This window comes from Phyllobates terribilis, unplaced genomic scaffold (assembly GCF_046119375.1).
Source record: "Phyllobates terribilis strain yellow unplaced genomic scaffold, ASM4611937v1 Scaffold_11__3_contigs__length_659146591, whole genome shotgun sequence".
Classification (NCBI taxonomy): Eukaryota; Metazoa; Chordata; class Amphibia; order Anura; family Dendrobatidae; genus Phyllobates; species Phyllobates terribilis.
In genome coordinates, this window is record NW_027362771.1 from 397396754 (window position 1) to 397413437 (window position 16684).

The 16684-nt window shown below is 44.5% G+C and overlaps 1 protein-coding gene across 1 annotated transcript in view; it reads left to right on the forward strand.

Moving 5' to 3' along the window:
• LOC141167289 (biogenesis of lysosome-related organelles complex 1 subunit 6-like) overlaps window positions 1–16684 on the forward strand; it is a 49029-nt gene that overhangs the window by 10986 nt on the left and 21359 nt on the right. The window contains 1 exon segment of the mRNA XM_073654719.1: window positions 5173–5179. Coding sequence (XP_073510820.1) covers window positions 5173–5179 — 7 coding nt within the window.

The window sequence follows — 16684 nt, forward strand, 5'->3', positions numbered from 1 at the left end:
GGATGGGTAAATAAGTAACTGTTGTTTCGCCACAGCCTATTCTCTACTAAAACTGGGCCAATAATTATTTCAGATAAGACAGGGCATGATCAGACTATAACCTTGGCTCTATCCGCACAGATTTGAATTTGGTTAAAGAAAATATGTCTGTCAGGATCAGGTCAATACGGGAGTACGAGTTATGCCTTCCTGAGTAATGGGTAAACTCTATAGAAGATGTGTTGAGGCATCTAAATACATCATATAGCTCATTCTTATTAATCCACTGGTCTAAATTAGAGAGAAACTGTCTTGATCTAGTGGAGGAGTCCATTAAGGCGTTAGGTACCATGTTAAAATCCCCAAACAAAACCAATTTGCCCCTCTTGGTTTGGTGAATAAGCTTCATTATTTTGTCAAAAAAGGTTATTTGACCACTATTAGGGACATAAACATTAGCTAGGGTGAATTCTACACCATTTATTTTACATATTAAAATTAGATATCTTCCATCTTCATCAGCTAATATCAGAAGTTTTTCAAAAGTTGCTGTGTTTTTTATAAGAATTGCTACACCTCGTTTTTTCTTTGGATTGGAGGCATAGAAGATGTTGGGAAAGTTCATATTAGTGAATTTGGGCTGGTAGGCTGCTGCGAATTTGGTTTCTTGAAGACCAATAATATCTGCTCTAGAGTCTCTTATCTGTTTCCATACTAGATATTGCTTTCTTGGGCTATTCAGACCATTAACGTTATGGGATAAAATCTTAACTGCCATGGGAGAAGGTGTCAGTAGTGATGCTTGTCATTTGAGCACGGTGTTTTAGAAATATGAAAAAAAAAGGGATGGAGACATTGTAAAGATTCTGAAAACAACTTAATGAATCAATAAAAAAAAAAGTACTATCAGTAGTAAACCACTAAAAACTGAATCTAGCCTAAAATAACCTAACTTAACTGCTGAGGATTAGTTCCTCTAGAGGATCTACTAATCGTAGGAACTAACTCCTCTAGGAAAGGGCTTAAGTTCTGGCCCAAAACCTCAATTCAAATGCATAAAATTAACTTCTCAGGAAATAGTATTACCAAGTTCTTTTAGAATCTGTAGACCTTCCTCTACATTGCTTATGGCGACAGTCCGGCCCTGGAAAGAAAACAACACCTTCGCTGGGTTAAAACCCCATTATACAGGAGGTGTTTCTGCCGAAGAATGTCTGTGATTTTTGCTAAGTTTTTCCTTTGTAACATGGTCTCTTTTGAGAGATCAGCAAACGTTTTAATGCTCTCAAAGGGGTGAGGGAGGATTTTGTTAGTTCCTATAAATTCTTTTAACCTTTCTTTTGTATGAAAGAAATGGAATTTGACAATTACGTCTCTTGGAATGTCCTGTCTGATATGTTTAGGTTTTGGAAGTCTATGGACTCTAACAATAGTGACATCTAGATCTGTCAGAGATGGCAAGGACTTCTTTAGCAGACCTTTTACATAAAGATCTAATTGGTCATTTTTGACTGACTCAGGGTTCCCTCTCAGCTTCAGATTTTGTCTTCTATCCCTGTCTTCTAAATCCGTCATCTTATTTTTAATGAATTTTAGATCTTCCCTTAGAGTACTTTGCTCCTTCCCCAACTTATCAGTCACTTTTCCTAATTCAAAAACCTCAGCTTCATTTCTTTCTAGTCTATGTGAGATGGAATCAATCGAGGTCTGAAGTTTCTCAAATCTCCTATCTCGGTCTTTTTTTGTGTCCAGGCTCATGGATTTTTTAAAACCTGTAAACAGACTCTTGAAAAATGTTTGGTCTAATGGCTGCTCCCATTTGAAACTTTGAAGAGGATCATTTGGGTCAGTATAGGATGAATCGTCTCTCCTAGATGTCTGCTTATCCGGGCTTACAGTAGGTGAGGAGGTCTCATCCTCTTCAGAGCTCTCCTCCGTCACCTGCTTTGTATGAGATGATTTCTTAGATTCCCTCTCCTTCCTCTTTTTTGAGGATGACTGAGATTCAATGAACATTGAGTCATCATCAGATATTTCTTTGTCCGGAGACCGGGTGTTCTTAGCAGAAGTTTTATATGGAGATCTTGACCTGTCCCTAGGTTTGTTGTTGGGAATAGATTTAGGTTTCGATGAAGACATTATGTTAATTGTGATCCCTCACAAGAAGATGAAATTGGAAAATAATTACCAAACAATTAGGACAGAGTGGTTCAGATAAATTGCAGTTCACCAGAGTCTTTATGCTGTACTAAGCTATCATAGCAATGAGTATTATGAATTAGGAGAGTAAGGAATGAGTGAAAATCCTAGCTAGAGCGATAAGATTTAAAATCTCAACCTCTAAAGAGATAAAACAACCTATAAAATAAAATAATAATATATATATAATATATAATAATAATATATTTTCACAAAGAAGACATGAGAAAAAAGAACATAAGACTCTAAAGACCCCTGGCTGCAGTATCAAAAATCAGCCACCAGAGCCCGCCACTGAGGCGAAAAATTTAAGAGAGATAAATATAGCTTTCATACATCCAGTAAATTAGTTATATATAAAGTAGAGATATGTCTAACAAATAAATGTATGTTATTAAAAACAATTACCTTAGGTATTACAATAAAAGTAGATAATATCAGCTGTCTTCAGATATTAGCTAATCAAATCTGCTCATTTTTCTCCCATTCACTATTACACACAGTATGAAGAGAAGGCAACATCTTACGTACACCAAGAACCACGGCACCAAGACATGTACATATATATAATAATAAAGAAAGCTTTGTAGCAGTGTTAGCAATGACAGAGGAAAAATCACCACACACAAAAAAAAAAATATAAACACTTGTTTCCCTCTTCAGATCTGCGCAGCTCGTGTTCGTTGGAAACCCAATGATTTCATTTGCTCACGGAGAGTCCTCTCGTCTCTGTACCGAAATTGTTGTTTATAATGATAATCAATCATCGCGGCCAAAGATATTAATAAATATTTTCAAGAACTGTAATATCTCTTGTTAGTCATACATTTGTAGATCTATATCAGGAGTAAAAGGGATGTCAAGTCCATATATAGTCTTTTCAGTTAGATCACCACAGTTTTACATAAAATGGCGGAGTTAAGAACCGTAAAGCACAAGATGGCGGCACCAAAACTCAGTGAAGATCCCACAGTCATGCAATAAATGGTACCTATGTGTAACAGATTTAAATAAGACTACTTAAATCCTTTTAGACCATAAAACCTCTGTTATCACACAAGATGGCGTAGTTGAATATGATGAAGTACAAAAATGGCGTCATTGTAAAATTTGTGAGACAGCAAAAAAAAAAAAATGGTACTTATCCGTTCAAGAGCGGCGAATCTTCAAAGCTTCTATGTAGTACGAGATGAACCCCAAGGTCAAATCAAAGACCAGGTGATGAAATAATGAGGTAATAAGATCTCAAGATAACTCAAATCTTTAAGCTTCCCTCAGGAAAATTACTCAGCATAGTTGTGAGGTACAATTTTTCAGATAATATCAAAGAAGGTCTCAAAATATTTCTGAAGCATCCTGAGTTAGTTTAGTAGCTTTTTATAAGAGTTCAATGTCTTTGAAAAGGCATTTCATCCCAGTTGCTTATTCTGAGGCAGGAGCACAAGAAAACACGTACCTACTCCATGACTAGCAGGCCATGCCCCACCATCACTCTGTTTGTAATGACTCTATATAATATATGAGTTTCACTTTTTGTATTGAAGAACTGAAATAAATTAACTTTTTAATGATATTCTAATTTTGTGAGAAGCACCTGTACTTTTGTGAGAAGCGCCTGTACATTGTCCCTAACTTGTTTGGAGATCTCCTTGGTCTTCATGGTGGTGTTTGGTTAGTGGTGCCTCTTGCTTAATGGTTGCAGCTAGTGTTGAGCCACCCCCGTAGTGTTCGAGTTCGGTTCGGTTCGTCGAACATCCGTGTGTTCGCCGAACTGTTCGTCGAACTGTTCGTCGAACACCTTCGAACACCGTTAAAACCAATGGCAGGCAAACAAAAACACATAGAAACACATAGAAAACACCTTCAAAGGTGTCCAAAAGCTGACAAACTGCTCTGAAGACACAACTAACACATGGAAAAGTGACAAGTACATATAGTCATGCGAAAAGAAAAGAGGTGGAGGAGTAAAAGGAGGGGGAGACACAGATATAGGCATGTCATGCCCTTCTAAAATCCAAAAAGTGAGAAGCCGACACGTTCAGTCCGCTCCTGCCCGTGCCACCTCCGTGTCGCCGGGTTTGTGCCAGAGCCGCGGTGAACCCTGACGGCCAGCCCCCCTCTCCCAATACTGGTGCCTGTCCGCTGGTGGGTCGAGCGAGCCCCCCTGTGGTGGAGGCAGCTCTAAGCTTTTTAATTTAAATTGTCTCTCTAATTTGAATGAATACACTTTAAATCCATTTACAAGGATCTATTGGAGGGCAAGTCTCATGCCAGCAGCCGCGTAATTCCAGCTCCAGTAGCGTCCACTAAAGCTGCTGCAGTTAAAAAGCTTTTATAAGGATCGAGCTCGGCTGTCCACCGCAAGGCATCCTACTGCCAGTCCCAGCCCCTATGCCTTGGGGTGCCTCCTGATGCTCTTTACTGAGTATCCCGTGGTCCCGAAGCATTTCCTTTGAAAAAATTAAGTGTCCAAACTACAGGTGGTGTAGCTTGCTTAACAGCCGGGATAATCCGCTGACTAGCAGACACTGCTACTAGGCACAAAGTATTTCCTGGGCTAGATGCAGTTAAAAATTTGTAATTAGATACTCTCGTTGGATGCTGAGAAAGCATTCCATAGAGTCTCCTGGCACGCCATATATGATTCTCTTAAAAAGCTTGGGGTATGGGTCTAGGGGACCCTTTTATAGCCAAAATCACGGCCCTGTATCACAATACGTCACCTAGGCTGAAGATAAATGGAACTGTAGCACCCTGAGGGCTCGGTTGCTACAGAGGTATTGCACCTCACCCAGAGGTGTGATATCTCACTCTCAGGTAAGGATGGAGTGTGGATCAGGACCCGACACCTGCATGCATTACACCACATTGCCGTGGGGCAGGGCGACCAATATGCCTCTGAGATGGGCACGACAGTCCCTGTCCCTGGCTGGAGTGGGGGGAGGGAACACTGAGGAAGTGGAACCCTGTAGTGCAGGAGCAGGGAGGAAGCAGTTCCTGGGTGCATTGAGAAGGGAGTATAAAAGGTGGGCACCATCTTAGTTCAGTGCAGAGAAGTCTGAGCAGAAGTGGCAGGGAGCAGGGGCTCTGCATGAGCTCTGCTCCGGAGGCGGGCCTAGTAACAGAGGCCCAGGCCTGGAAGAGGGAGAAGGAAGGAAGAGGAGCGGAGAAGGCTCCAGGAACGAGGAATGAAGGGATCCCAGGGGTGCGGACGGGCGAGTCGCCACCGCACGCCCGAATCCACCTGCGTGGAGGGGTCAGGCCAAAGGGGGAGACCGGTCCCCGAAACTAGTGGAGGCAGGAAACGACCCTCAGCTAGAAACCGGAGGCTGTGACATTTTATGTGGCGCAGCCCCTCGCTACACCCGCTAGGAAGGCACCACATAGGGTCAGGGAAACTGGCGCCAAGTTTACCAAGAGGAGGCCCGAGGCAGCCGGACAGAAGGGTTGGTAAGAAAGGCCAGACAAAGGACACACAAAGGGGGTCCTGTGAAGCGCTCCAAAGTTATCTGGGAGTTGTCTGAGCCCCTCACCTGGTGAGCACAGTACGACGTGGGCAGCCGTTACCTGCAGACGTGGTCTGGATAATAAGAACTGTGAGTAAAGGCCCTGGACTGCATCACTGACTCCGTGTCGTTACTGCTGCTGCCCTGCACCATCACCCCCATCCTCTGCATACACTGCCCTGAGGCTATACTCCTCCCGTGGGGAGTTATGCTACGCTCTGCTGTACCCACAACACCAGCCTCAGCGGTCTGCCCTGCAGCGGCGGTTCACTCTGACCGCAATCCACGGGTGGTGTAGTCGGACATTTAAACATCAAAACCACATAAATAGTTCCGCCACTGGTTTGACCACCCTGAGCCACGGAACCGGGTCGCCGCCACGAAGACTACAACCACCAGCATCCACCAAAAAGGGTCCGGCTCCGGGTGTCCCAAGGCCCAGGGGGTGCATCAGAACATTTTCATCACCTTTCACAATCACCAATGGGACAAGGCAGGGATGTCCTCTGTCCCCTCTCTTATACATCCTAGTGACGGAGCACCTGCTCTCAACAATTCACCATAACCCCAATATTAGGTGGATTGAGGTGGGAGGCACCGAGTACAAGTGCTCTCTATTTGCTGATGATGTCCTAGTATATATCACTCAATCACATATATCCATCCATGCTGTTATGGCTGAAATAGATCACTTTGTTACATGGTCAAATTTTAAAATCAATGCAGCGAAGTCTGAGGCCCTCGATGTCTCCCTCCCCAAATCCATATAGGATTCCATCCAGTCCAACTTTCCCTTTGCCTGGCCCTCACAGGGTATCAAATACTTAGGAATTCCTATTCATAGAGACCTCTCCCATCTATGTTATCTTAATTTTGGGCCCTTTATTGAACAACTCCATACAGACCACAGTTGGCAAGTTAGAACTGTAAGATTCACTACGTGAACCACTGGTGTTTTGTGGAAAAGCACATGTACACTGTGTTCCAAATTATTATGCAAAAAGTGTTTAGGAGTGATAAGGGAAGAATTTGTTTGTTTGTCAGTTAAACTCATTGATGGTGATGTGTGTCAGGGCTCTTTATATCACTGTAAGCAATTGCAGACACCTGTGCTAATTAGTTTGGCAGGTGTGTCCAATGAAAGGCAAGACTACTTAAGAAGGCTGTCTCACATTATTAAGCAGCCTACATTTTCTGCCAAAATGGGAAAGAAAAAGGATGTGCCGGCTGCTGAGAAGCAACAAATTGTGGAGTGTTTAGGTCAAGGCATGACTACAATCAACATTGTGCGATGATCAGGATGAAGTGTCTTGGCAATCAAGAAGTATGTAGCTGATTCACAGTACACATGTGTGCGTGCTGATAAGGGCAAATTGAGGACTCTTTCCTACAGGCAATTACGTCAGGTTAAAAGAGCAGCGGCAAAAAAGCCTTGTCATAGCAGCAGACAAGTTTTTGAAGCTGCTGGTGCCTCCAACCTCCCCCGAACAACAAGATGCAGGGTCCTTCAGAGGTTTGCAACTGTGCATACGCCATCCTGTCGACCTCCTCTATCCACTTCACACAAGCAGAAACGGCTCCAGTGGGCCAAACATTACATGAAGACTGATTTCAAAACTGTTTTGTTCACGGATGAGTGCCGTGCAGCGCTCGATGGTCCAGATGGATGGAGTGGAGGACGGCTGGTTGATGGACACCCCACGCAAACACGGCTACAGCGCAAACACGGAGGAGGTGGAGTAATGTTTTGGGCTGGAATCATGGGGAGAGAGATTGTCGGCCCCTTTAGGATCCCTGAAGGCACTAAAGATGAACTCCATAATGTATGTGGATTTTCTCAAACAGCACTTCCTGCCATGGTTCAAGAAGAAGAACCGTGTATTTCACAGCAAGATAATTTTTTTTGCATGATAATGCACCATCTCATGCTGCACATAAAACATCTGCATCTCTGGCTGATATGGGCATAAAAGGGGACAAACTTATGGTGTGACCCCCATGCTCCCCTGACCTCTACCCCATTCAGAACCTCTGGAGCATCATCAAAAGGAGTGTCTATGATGGCGGGAGGCAGTTCACATCTAAGCAACAGCTCTGGGAGGGTATTCTGTCCTCATGCAAAACAATTGAAGCAGAAACCATCCAAAACCTGACAAATTCAATGGACGAGAGAGTTCAGAAGCTCCTTTCGAACAAGGGGTCCTATGTGAAAATGTAACATCACCTAGAATAAAGTTTTGAGTTGAAAACTGTTTGATTTCAGTTTCTAATAACCTGCTAATGCTTATAATTTCAAAAATGACCATTTTTTTGGTCTTTATTGAAATGAAAAGGTTGATCGAAAAGTTTGGGGGATCTAAGAGTGTGGCAACCCAGTAGTCATGATTACTTCGAATTCTGACAATATGAGGGTCATGTTGCAAGTAGTGCAGCAAGAAGGCACTTATGTGTCTTGCGCATCTCGGAGCCCCAAAATTATTTTCCGGGCTAGATGCAGCTAAAAATTATTATTAATTTTAAATCTGGTGGAGCTTAGTATAGATGGCCTAATAGGATCAGTGCTGCACACTGCTACAAAGCCCAAATTATTTTCCAGTCAAGATACAGATAAACATGATTAGTAATTTTAAATGTGGTGGAGCTTATTATAGATGGCCTAATAGAATCAGTGCTGCACACTGCTACAAAGCCCAAATTATTTTCCAGCCAAGATACAGATAAACATGATTAGTAATTTGAAAGCTTAAAACGGTTGGTAGGGTGATTTTAACCAATCATCAAGCTTTTACTCTCCCCAGGATGACACAGGGGTAGAAAAGTCGTTTCGGATCCATGATTTGTTCATCTTTATGAACGTGAGTCTGTCTACATTATCAGTGGAGAGCCGCGTGCGCTTATCTGTCAGCACACCACCAGCAGCGCTGAACACACGTTCAGACAGAACGCTGGCTGCGGGGCATGACAAGATCTCCAAGGCGTAAGTGGCTAGCTCCGGCCATTTATCCAGATTGGAAGCCCAAAAAGAGCAAGGGTCCAGTGACACAGTCATGGCTTCAATGTTTACTTGGAGATACTCCTGTACCATCGTCTCTAGGCGTTGACTATGTGTCAGACTTCTTGTCTCCTGTGGCCTTGCAAAGGATGGGCTAAAAAAGTGGTGAAATGATTCCGCAAAATTGATGTTACCAGCAGATACTGTGGTTCTGTTACGGTTTGAGTGCTGAACACTTGACGGTCCCACGGTTGGCAAGTTGGAACTGTGAGATTCACTACGTGCACCACTGGTGTTTTGTGGAAAAGCACATGTAAGATTCTGCAAAAGTCTCTGCTGATACTCCTGCATGCGTGCATCCCTTTCTATGGCAGGAATAATTTCTGCAAATTTACTTTTGTACCGGGGATCTAACAGTGTGGCAACCCAGTAGTCAGGATTATTTCTAATTCTCACAATTCGAGGGTCATGTTGCAGGTAGTGCAGCAAGAAGGCACTCATGTGTGTTGCGCATCCAGGAGCACCAAGTCCCTGTTGTGTTGGTGGCGAGGTAACAATCATGCTTCCTTCCTCTGTCCTCTCCCCCCAACCTCGCACAACAGAAATGTGATCAAGGTCTCCCTCATCTGATGAGTCTTCCATCAGTTCGTTCTCCACTTCTTCCTAGGCTCCTGCACCTTCCTCACTAGTTTGGCTGCTACCATGCGCCCTGGTAAAACCATCTCCCCCACCCTCACATGCCTGCCGCCTTGGTGCTGCCGACCGTCTGGACCTTGCAGATGTTAGCCCTTCCGCATACAACTCCTCCTCCTCTACTTCCTCCACCTCCTCTTGGGCCACCACCTGACTCCGAATTCTGTTTAACATGTGCTCCAGCATGTAAATCACCGGAATAGTCATGCTGATAATGGCATCGTCAGCACTAAACATCTTCGTCGCCATTTCAAAACTGTGCAGAAGGGTGCATAGGTCCCTGATCTGAGACCACTCCTCCAGCGTGATTTGCCCCACCTCTGGATCTCGTTGGCCCAGGCTATACGTCAGAACGTATTGCACCAGGGCTTGTCGGTGCTGCCACAGTCGCTGCAACATGTGCAGAGTTGAATTCCACCGGGTAGGCACATCGCATTTTAGCCGGTGAAGTGGCAGGCCCAACGACTTCTGTAGAGATGTAAGTCGCTGAGCTGCGGGATGCGAACGGCGGAAGTGAGCACACAGCGACCGTGCCCTCTGCAGAAGGCCATCTAATCTGGGATAGTGGGCTAAAAATTGCTGGACAACCAGGTTCAACACGTGAGCCATACAAGGCACGTGTGTGACATTGCCCCGGCGAAGGGCCGCACCCAGGTTTGCAGCATTGTCGCACACGGCCTTCGCTGGTTTCAGGTCCAGTGGAGACAACCATTCATGAAATTGGTTCTCCAGAGCTGACCACAACTCCTCAGCTGTGTGACTCAAATTTCCCAGACATTTCAAAGTAAAAACCGCCTGATGACGTTGAGCCCTACTGCCAGCATAGTAAGGAGGTGTGCAGGATCCCTTCTGCGCAGTTAGAAAGCTTGTGGCATGACCAGACAGGCTTTGGGTGCAGGTGGAAGACCGAGAGGAGGTTGAGGAGGCAGAAGCAGTGGAGGAACTTTGACATAAAGAGGATTGACGCACAACTCGTGGGGACGGCAAGACTTGGACAGCAGCCCCTTGTCCTGCTGTCACCATAGTTACCCAGTGCCCAGTCAGCGACATGTAACTCCCCTATCCATGCCTACTCGTCCAAGTGTCTGTGGTGAAATGCACCCTGTCACACACAGAGTTTCTCAAAGAAGCGGTGATGTTGTGTGCGACATGCTGGTGGAGCGCAGGCACACCTTTCTTTGAGAAGTAGTGCCGACTGGGCATCTGGTACTGGGGCACTGCGACGGACATAAGGTCTCGAAAATCCTCTGTGTCCACCAGGCGGAAAGGCAGCATTTCTGTAGCCAAGAGCTTGCAGATGGTGAAATTCAACCTCTTAGCTTTCTCATGGCTAGGAGGAAATGGTCTTTTACTTGTCCACATCTGAGGGACCGAGGGCTGGCTATTGTGCTTAGACGGGGTTGATAAGGGTGTCCCCGGCAAACTGCCGGTCTGTGTGGAAGATGCAGGCGGACATGTTAGGTTGCCTTGATCCAAAGGTGGTGCTATCGATGTCGGACAGCGCTCAACACCAGCTGGTGTTACCACCTCCAAAGAAAATGATGACCTGCCAATCACGCTGGCTGTTGCGGGTAAAGAGGTGGCAGGTCTGCGCCCCAAAACAGGTGTGACTGCTGTCCCCCCCAGTCACAGAGGATGAAGAGGCCGCGGATCCACAAGATATTGCAGACGGTGGTTGGCCCGGCCGGCTAGGCCGCATTGTAGCACACTGAGCTTCCCACTGCAACTTATGCTTCATGTCCATGTGCCGGTTCATGCATGAAGTACTCGAACTATGTATTTTTTGGCCTCTACTTAGCTTTTGCTGACAAATGTTACAGATAACACGAGTTGGGTCATCTTTATCGATCTGAAAAAATGCCCAGGCTATGCAAGGCTTAGCACCCATGCGACCTGAAGAGCCACCACGACTTGTGGTCAGAGGCAGAGTTGTGTTTGAGGATGCAGTTGTTGACGTGCTTCCAGTACTACGTCTCTGTCCAGGAAGGCGCAACCTGACCTCGTCGTCACTAGCATCTTCCTCCACCTCCTCTGCTGACCTCATCTCTTGGCTGACTGTGGGTTGACAGTAAGTGGGATCTCCAACCTCATCATCATCACCCTGTGCGTTATCACACCCGTCGTCCTCAGAGCCAACCTCTTCCTGCCCTGACAAAAAACTAAAGTTGTTGCTCCAATCAGGTATTTGAGTCTCATCATCGTCTTCCTCATTGTCTCCACCAACAGGAGTTACAGTTTGGGAATGAGGGTCTACATTATGATCAGAAACTTCTGCGTCTGGTCCTGGATCATAAAGATTCTGGGCATCAGTGCAGATCATTTCCTCGTCTGGATTCACAGAAGCGCTGGAGTCGACCTCTGATTCCCAGGCTATAGTATGAGTAAACAGCTCTGCAGACTCAACCATCTGTTCTACCTCATACTCAGACGGGCAGCTGGAGATTTGGGAGCTGTGAGGAAGCAAGTGCGATTGGGGTGACACCTTTGAGGACTGGAGTATTTGTGATGTTGAAATTGATGTGGAGGAGAGCCCACTTAAAGGAGCACTTGATATCCGTTGAAGCACCTGCTGTTTTTGTGCCTCATCTGGAATTTGTAGCGATTGGCGTGGCTGTAAGAAAGGGATCTTATCACATTGTCCGCCAAAAGAAGTAGACATTTTAGTTTGGCTGGAAGATGGTCTTTCTTCTGCAGATGTTACTGTTGCTTTAACACCTACCCCACGGACACAAGCTTTTTTCCCCTTCCCAACACGCCTATTCCCCTTTCCACCAGCAGCAGGCCTTTTTCCACTCATTTTGGTGGTTAACTAATTCACAACTCTGGAGTTGTTTGCACAAAAAAACAATGGATGGGAACCGAGCAGAGCTGAGTGGTCAAACTGTGGTATTAGGCCAAAACTATTGGCTGGGTTAGATGCAGAAAAAAATTATATTCAATTTGCAACCTGATGGAGGTCAGTATAGATGGACTAATAGAACAAGTCCCACACACAGCTAGAAGCCCAAATATTTTTTCAGAGGTAGATGCAGAAAAAAATTGTATTCAGTTTGCAACCTGATGGAGGTCAGTATAGATGGACTAATAGAACAAGTCCTACACACAGCTAGAAGCCCAAATATTTTTTCAGAGGTAGATGCAGAAAAAAAATATATTCAGTTTGCAACCTGATGGAGGTCAGTATAGATGGACTAATAGAGAAAGTCCCACACACTGCTAGAAGGCCAAATATTTTTTCAGAGCTAGATGCAGACAAAAAATTATTTTTAATTTGCAACCTGATGGAGGTCAGTATAGATGGACTAATAGAGAAAGTCCCACACACTGCTAGAAGACCAAATATTTTTTCAGAGCTGGATGCAGAAAAAAATTATATTCAGTTTGCAACCTGATGGAGGTCAGTATAGATGGACTAATAGAACAAGTCCCACACACAGCTAGAAGGCCAAATATTTTTTCAGAGGTAGATGCAGATAAAAATTATTTTTAATTTGCAGCCTGATGGAGGTCAGTATAGATGGACTAATAGAGAAAGTCCCACACACTGCTAGAAGGCCAAATATTTTTTCACAGCTAGATGCAGACAAAAAATTATTTTTAATTTGCAACCTGATGGAGGTCAGTATAGATGGACTAATAGAGAAAGTCCCACACACTGCTAGAAGGCCAAATATTTTTTCAGAGCTAGATGCAGATAAAAATTATTTTTAATTTGCAACCTGATGGAGGTCAGTATAGATGGACTAATAGAGAAAGTCCCACACACTGCTAGAAGGCCAAATATTTTTTCAGAGCTAGATGCAGAAAAAAATTATATTCAGTTTGTAACCTGATGGAGGTCAGTATAGATGGACTAATAGAACAAGTCCCACACACAGCTAGAAGCCCAAATATTTTTTCAGAGGTAGATGCAGAAAAAAATTATATTCAGTTTGCAACCTGATGGAGGTCTGTATAGATGGATTAATAGAACAAGTCCCACACACAGCTAGAAGCCCAATATTTTTTCAGAGGTAGATGCAGAAAAAAAATATATTCAGTTTGCAACCTGATGGAGGTCAGTATAGATGGACTAATAGAGAAAGTCCCACACACTGCTAGAAGGCCAAATATTTTTTCAGAGCTAGATGCAGACAAAAAATTATTTTTAATTTGCAACCTGATGGAGGTCAGTATAGATGGACTAATAGAGAAAGTCCCACACACTGCTAGAAGGCCAAATATTTTTTCAGAGCTAGATGCAGATATAAATTATTTTTAATTTGCAACCTGATGTAGGTCAGTATAGATGGACTAATAGAGAAAGTCCCACACACTGCTAGAAGGCCAAATATTTTTTCAGAGCTAGATGCAGAAAAAAATTATATTCAGTTTGCAACCTGATGGAGGTCAGTATAGATGGACTAATAGAACAAGTCCCACACACAGCTAGAAGGCCAAATATTTTTTCAGAGGTAGATGCAGATAAAAATTATTTTTAATTTGCAGCCTGATGGAGGTCAGTATAGATGGACTAATTGAGAAAGTCCCACACATTGCTAGAAGGCCAAATATTTTTTCAGAGCTAGATGCAGACAAAAAATTATTTTGAATTTGCAACCTGATGGAGGTCAGTATAGATGGACTAATAGAGAAAGTCCCACACACTGCTAGAAGGCCATATATTTTTTCAGAGCTAGATGCAGACAAAAAATTATTTTTAATTTGCAACCTGATGGAGGTCAGTATAGATGGACTAATAGAGAAAGTCCCACACACTGCTAGAAGGCCAAATATTTTTTCAGAGCTAGATGCAGATAAAAATTATTTTTAATTTGCAACCTGATGGAGGTCAGTATAGATGGACTAATAGAGAAAGTCCCACACACTGCTAGAAGGCCAAATATTTTTTCAGAGCTAGATGCAGAAAAAAATTATATTCAGTTTGCAACCTGATGGAGGTCAGTATAGATGGACTAATAGAACAAGTCCCACACACAGCTAGAAGCCCAAAAATTTTTTCAGAGGTAGATGCAGATAAAAATTATTTTTAATTTGCAACCTGATGGAGGTCAGTATAGATGGACTAATAGAGAAAGTCCCACACACTGCTAGAAGGCCAAATATTTTTTCAGAGCTAGATGCAGACAAAAAATTATTTTGAATTTGCAGCGTGATGGAGGTCAGTATAGATGGACTAATAGAACAAGTCCCACACACTGCTGGAAGGCCAAATATTTTTTCAGAGCTAGATGCAGAAAAAAATTATATTCAGTTTGCAACCTGATGGAGGTCAGTATAGATGGACTAATAGAACAAGTCCCACACACTGCTAGAAGGCCAAATATTTTTTCAGAGCTAGATGCAGAAAAAAATTATATTCAATTTGCAAACTGATGGAGGTCAGTATAGATGGACTAATAGAATGATGCTATGCCCAAAAGATTTTACTTCACTAGGTGCAGTAAAAAAATTTGTATTCTATACACAGGTGGTATATCTTGCAACACAGATAGGCTACTCCACTGACTTACACACTCTGCAATAGGCCAAAAAGGATTAGCTTTGCTAGATTCAGCCAAATGCTGTGAAAAAAACTTGCACAGCACTGGCACAGACCTGCCTGGCAAAAACTGATAGGAACTGATGTAACCTAGTCCTGAAAAGGACTGCAATTACAATTAGTCTTTACTCCCACAATCTATCTATTTAAGAGCACAGACCTGCCTGATAAAAGTCGTAGGAAATGCTGTAACCTAGTCCTTAAAAGGACTGGAATCACAACTATTCCCTACTCCAAAGCTATCTGTAGATTTGTGCGAAAATTGGCTTGAAATTAACAAGGTATAGCGCACACAGCAACAGCGGTGCCGTCTAACACGCAGCTGCAGCAGTGAGAAAATGGTGGCGACGGGGAAAATGGCTTGGTCTTATAGGGCAAGCACATGTGACATACACTGCCAATGACACATGCCCTTGCTTGTGTGAAAAAAAGCACTTCGCTCCGTGTGTGCGCTGCTGATAGGCTGACAGATTGCACCTCCCCACTGTAAATGCGGGAAAGAGAAAAAAAAATGGAGATCTTCATTATTCCTGCAGAGATCCATCCCCTGCCCCTCCCCCCACCCCGCTGTACACTCAAACTGCGTATTAACATTAATTTTCATCATTACTGAGAAAAAATCCAGTTATGATTTTGGTGTACGAACAGTTATCGAACATAACCTCGAACAGCCGAATTTTTCTCAAATCGTTCGTGTTCGCCGAACGGCTCGAACACCGCCCAAAGCAGCTCGAATTTGAGATTGGCGAACAGTTCGAGTCGAACAACGCTCATCTCTAGTTGCAGCCTCTGTGGAAAAAGAGGAAAGTAGATTCAGCTCACCTGATTGCTGTAGGGTTTGGAAGGAAGCACGGGTACGTGTGGCCTCACGTGTTTGTGTGGCACCCCAGGGGTCTGGTTTTCCACAGTAATATAATGTTATGTCTGAGAGCAGGTGGGAGGTCCTTTGGTCAGGGATCCTGTGCATGCCACACCTCCTGCCCAGTCTTGGGAGGGGAAGAACTTCCCCTGTATAAACCCGGGGCTGAGGCAGGGTGAGTCAGACAAGGAGAGTGGAGACAAGAAGCAGCATAGGAAACAGGAGAGTTCCAAGGAGTCAGGGGCTGGCAGCTGCAGCGCTCGCCCTGACTAAGAAGATTCTTTACCGGACCCGGAGTCCGAGGCTGTGGGGACTAACTTCTACCCAGCAGCAGAATCCGTCAGGCAGGGGATTTCAGGTCCTCTGGCCCAGAAGCCCGAAGGCACGGTCACACGCGTGGGACCAGCACCGCCATCGTGGAGCGGAAGCCATTAGAAGGCCCCGAGTCACCGGCCATACGGGTGAGCACCACACGGTACACTCAGGGACGTGGGCTACTTACATCAGCTTCTAGCAAGGTAGCCAGAAGAGTACAGTCAGTTTGTGAGGCCTACAACTACGCCTGGCCAGGGGAGATCCCATCTGCTCAAAGACTGACCAGGCCCCGTTTGCTAGCAAGTACTCCGGGAGGGTCTATCGTTGTTACCAGTAAAGACCCTGAACTACACCGTACCGTCTCTGAGTGGTTCCTGCTACCCCCATCATCCATGTCGGCTGCCCTGAGGCCATACCCCTCCCGTTGGGGGTTATACTATCACGCTGCACAATCCTACCACCGGCTTCAGCGGTCTGCCCTGCAGCAGCAGCTCCCTGGCTGCACTCAACGGGTGGCGTAGTCATCAACTATTTACTACTAATAGACTGCCGTCTAGTTTGGCTCCCTGGGCACGGACCGGGTCACCGCCACGAGACTA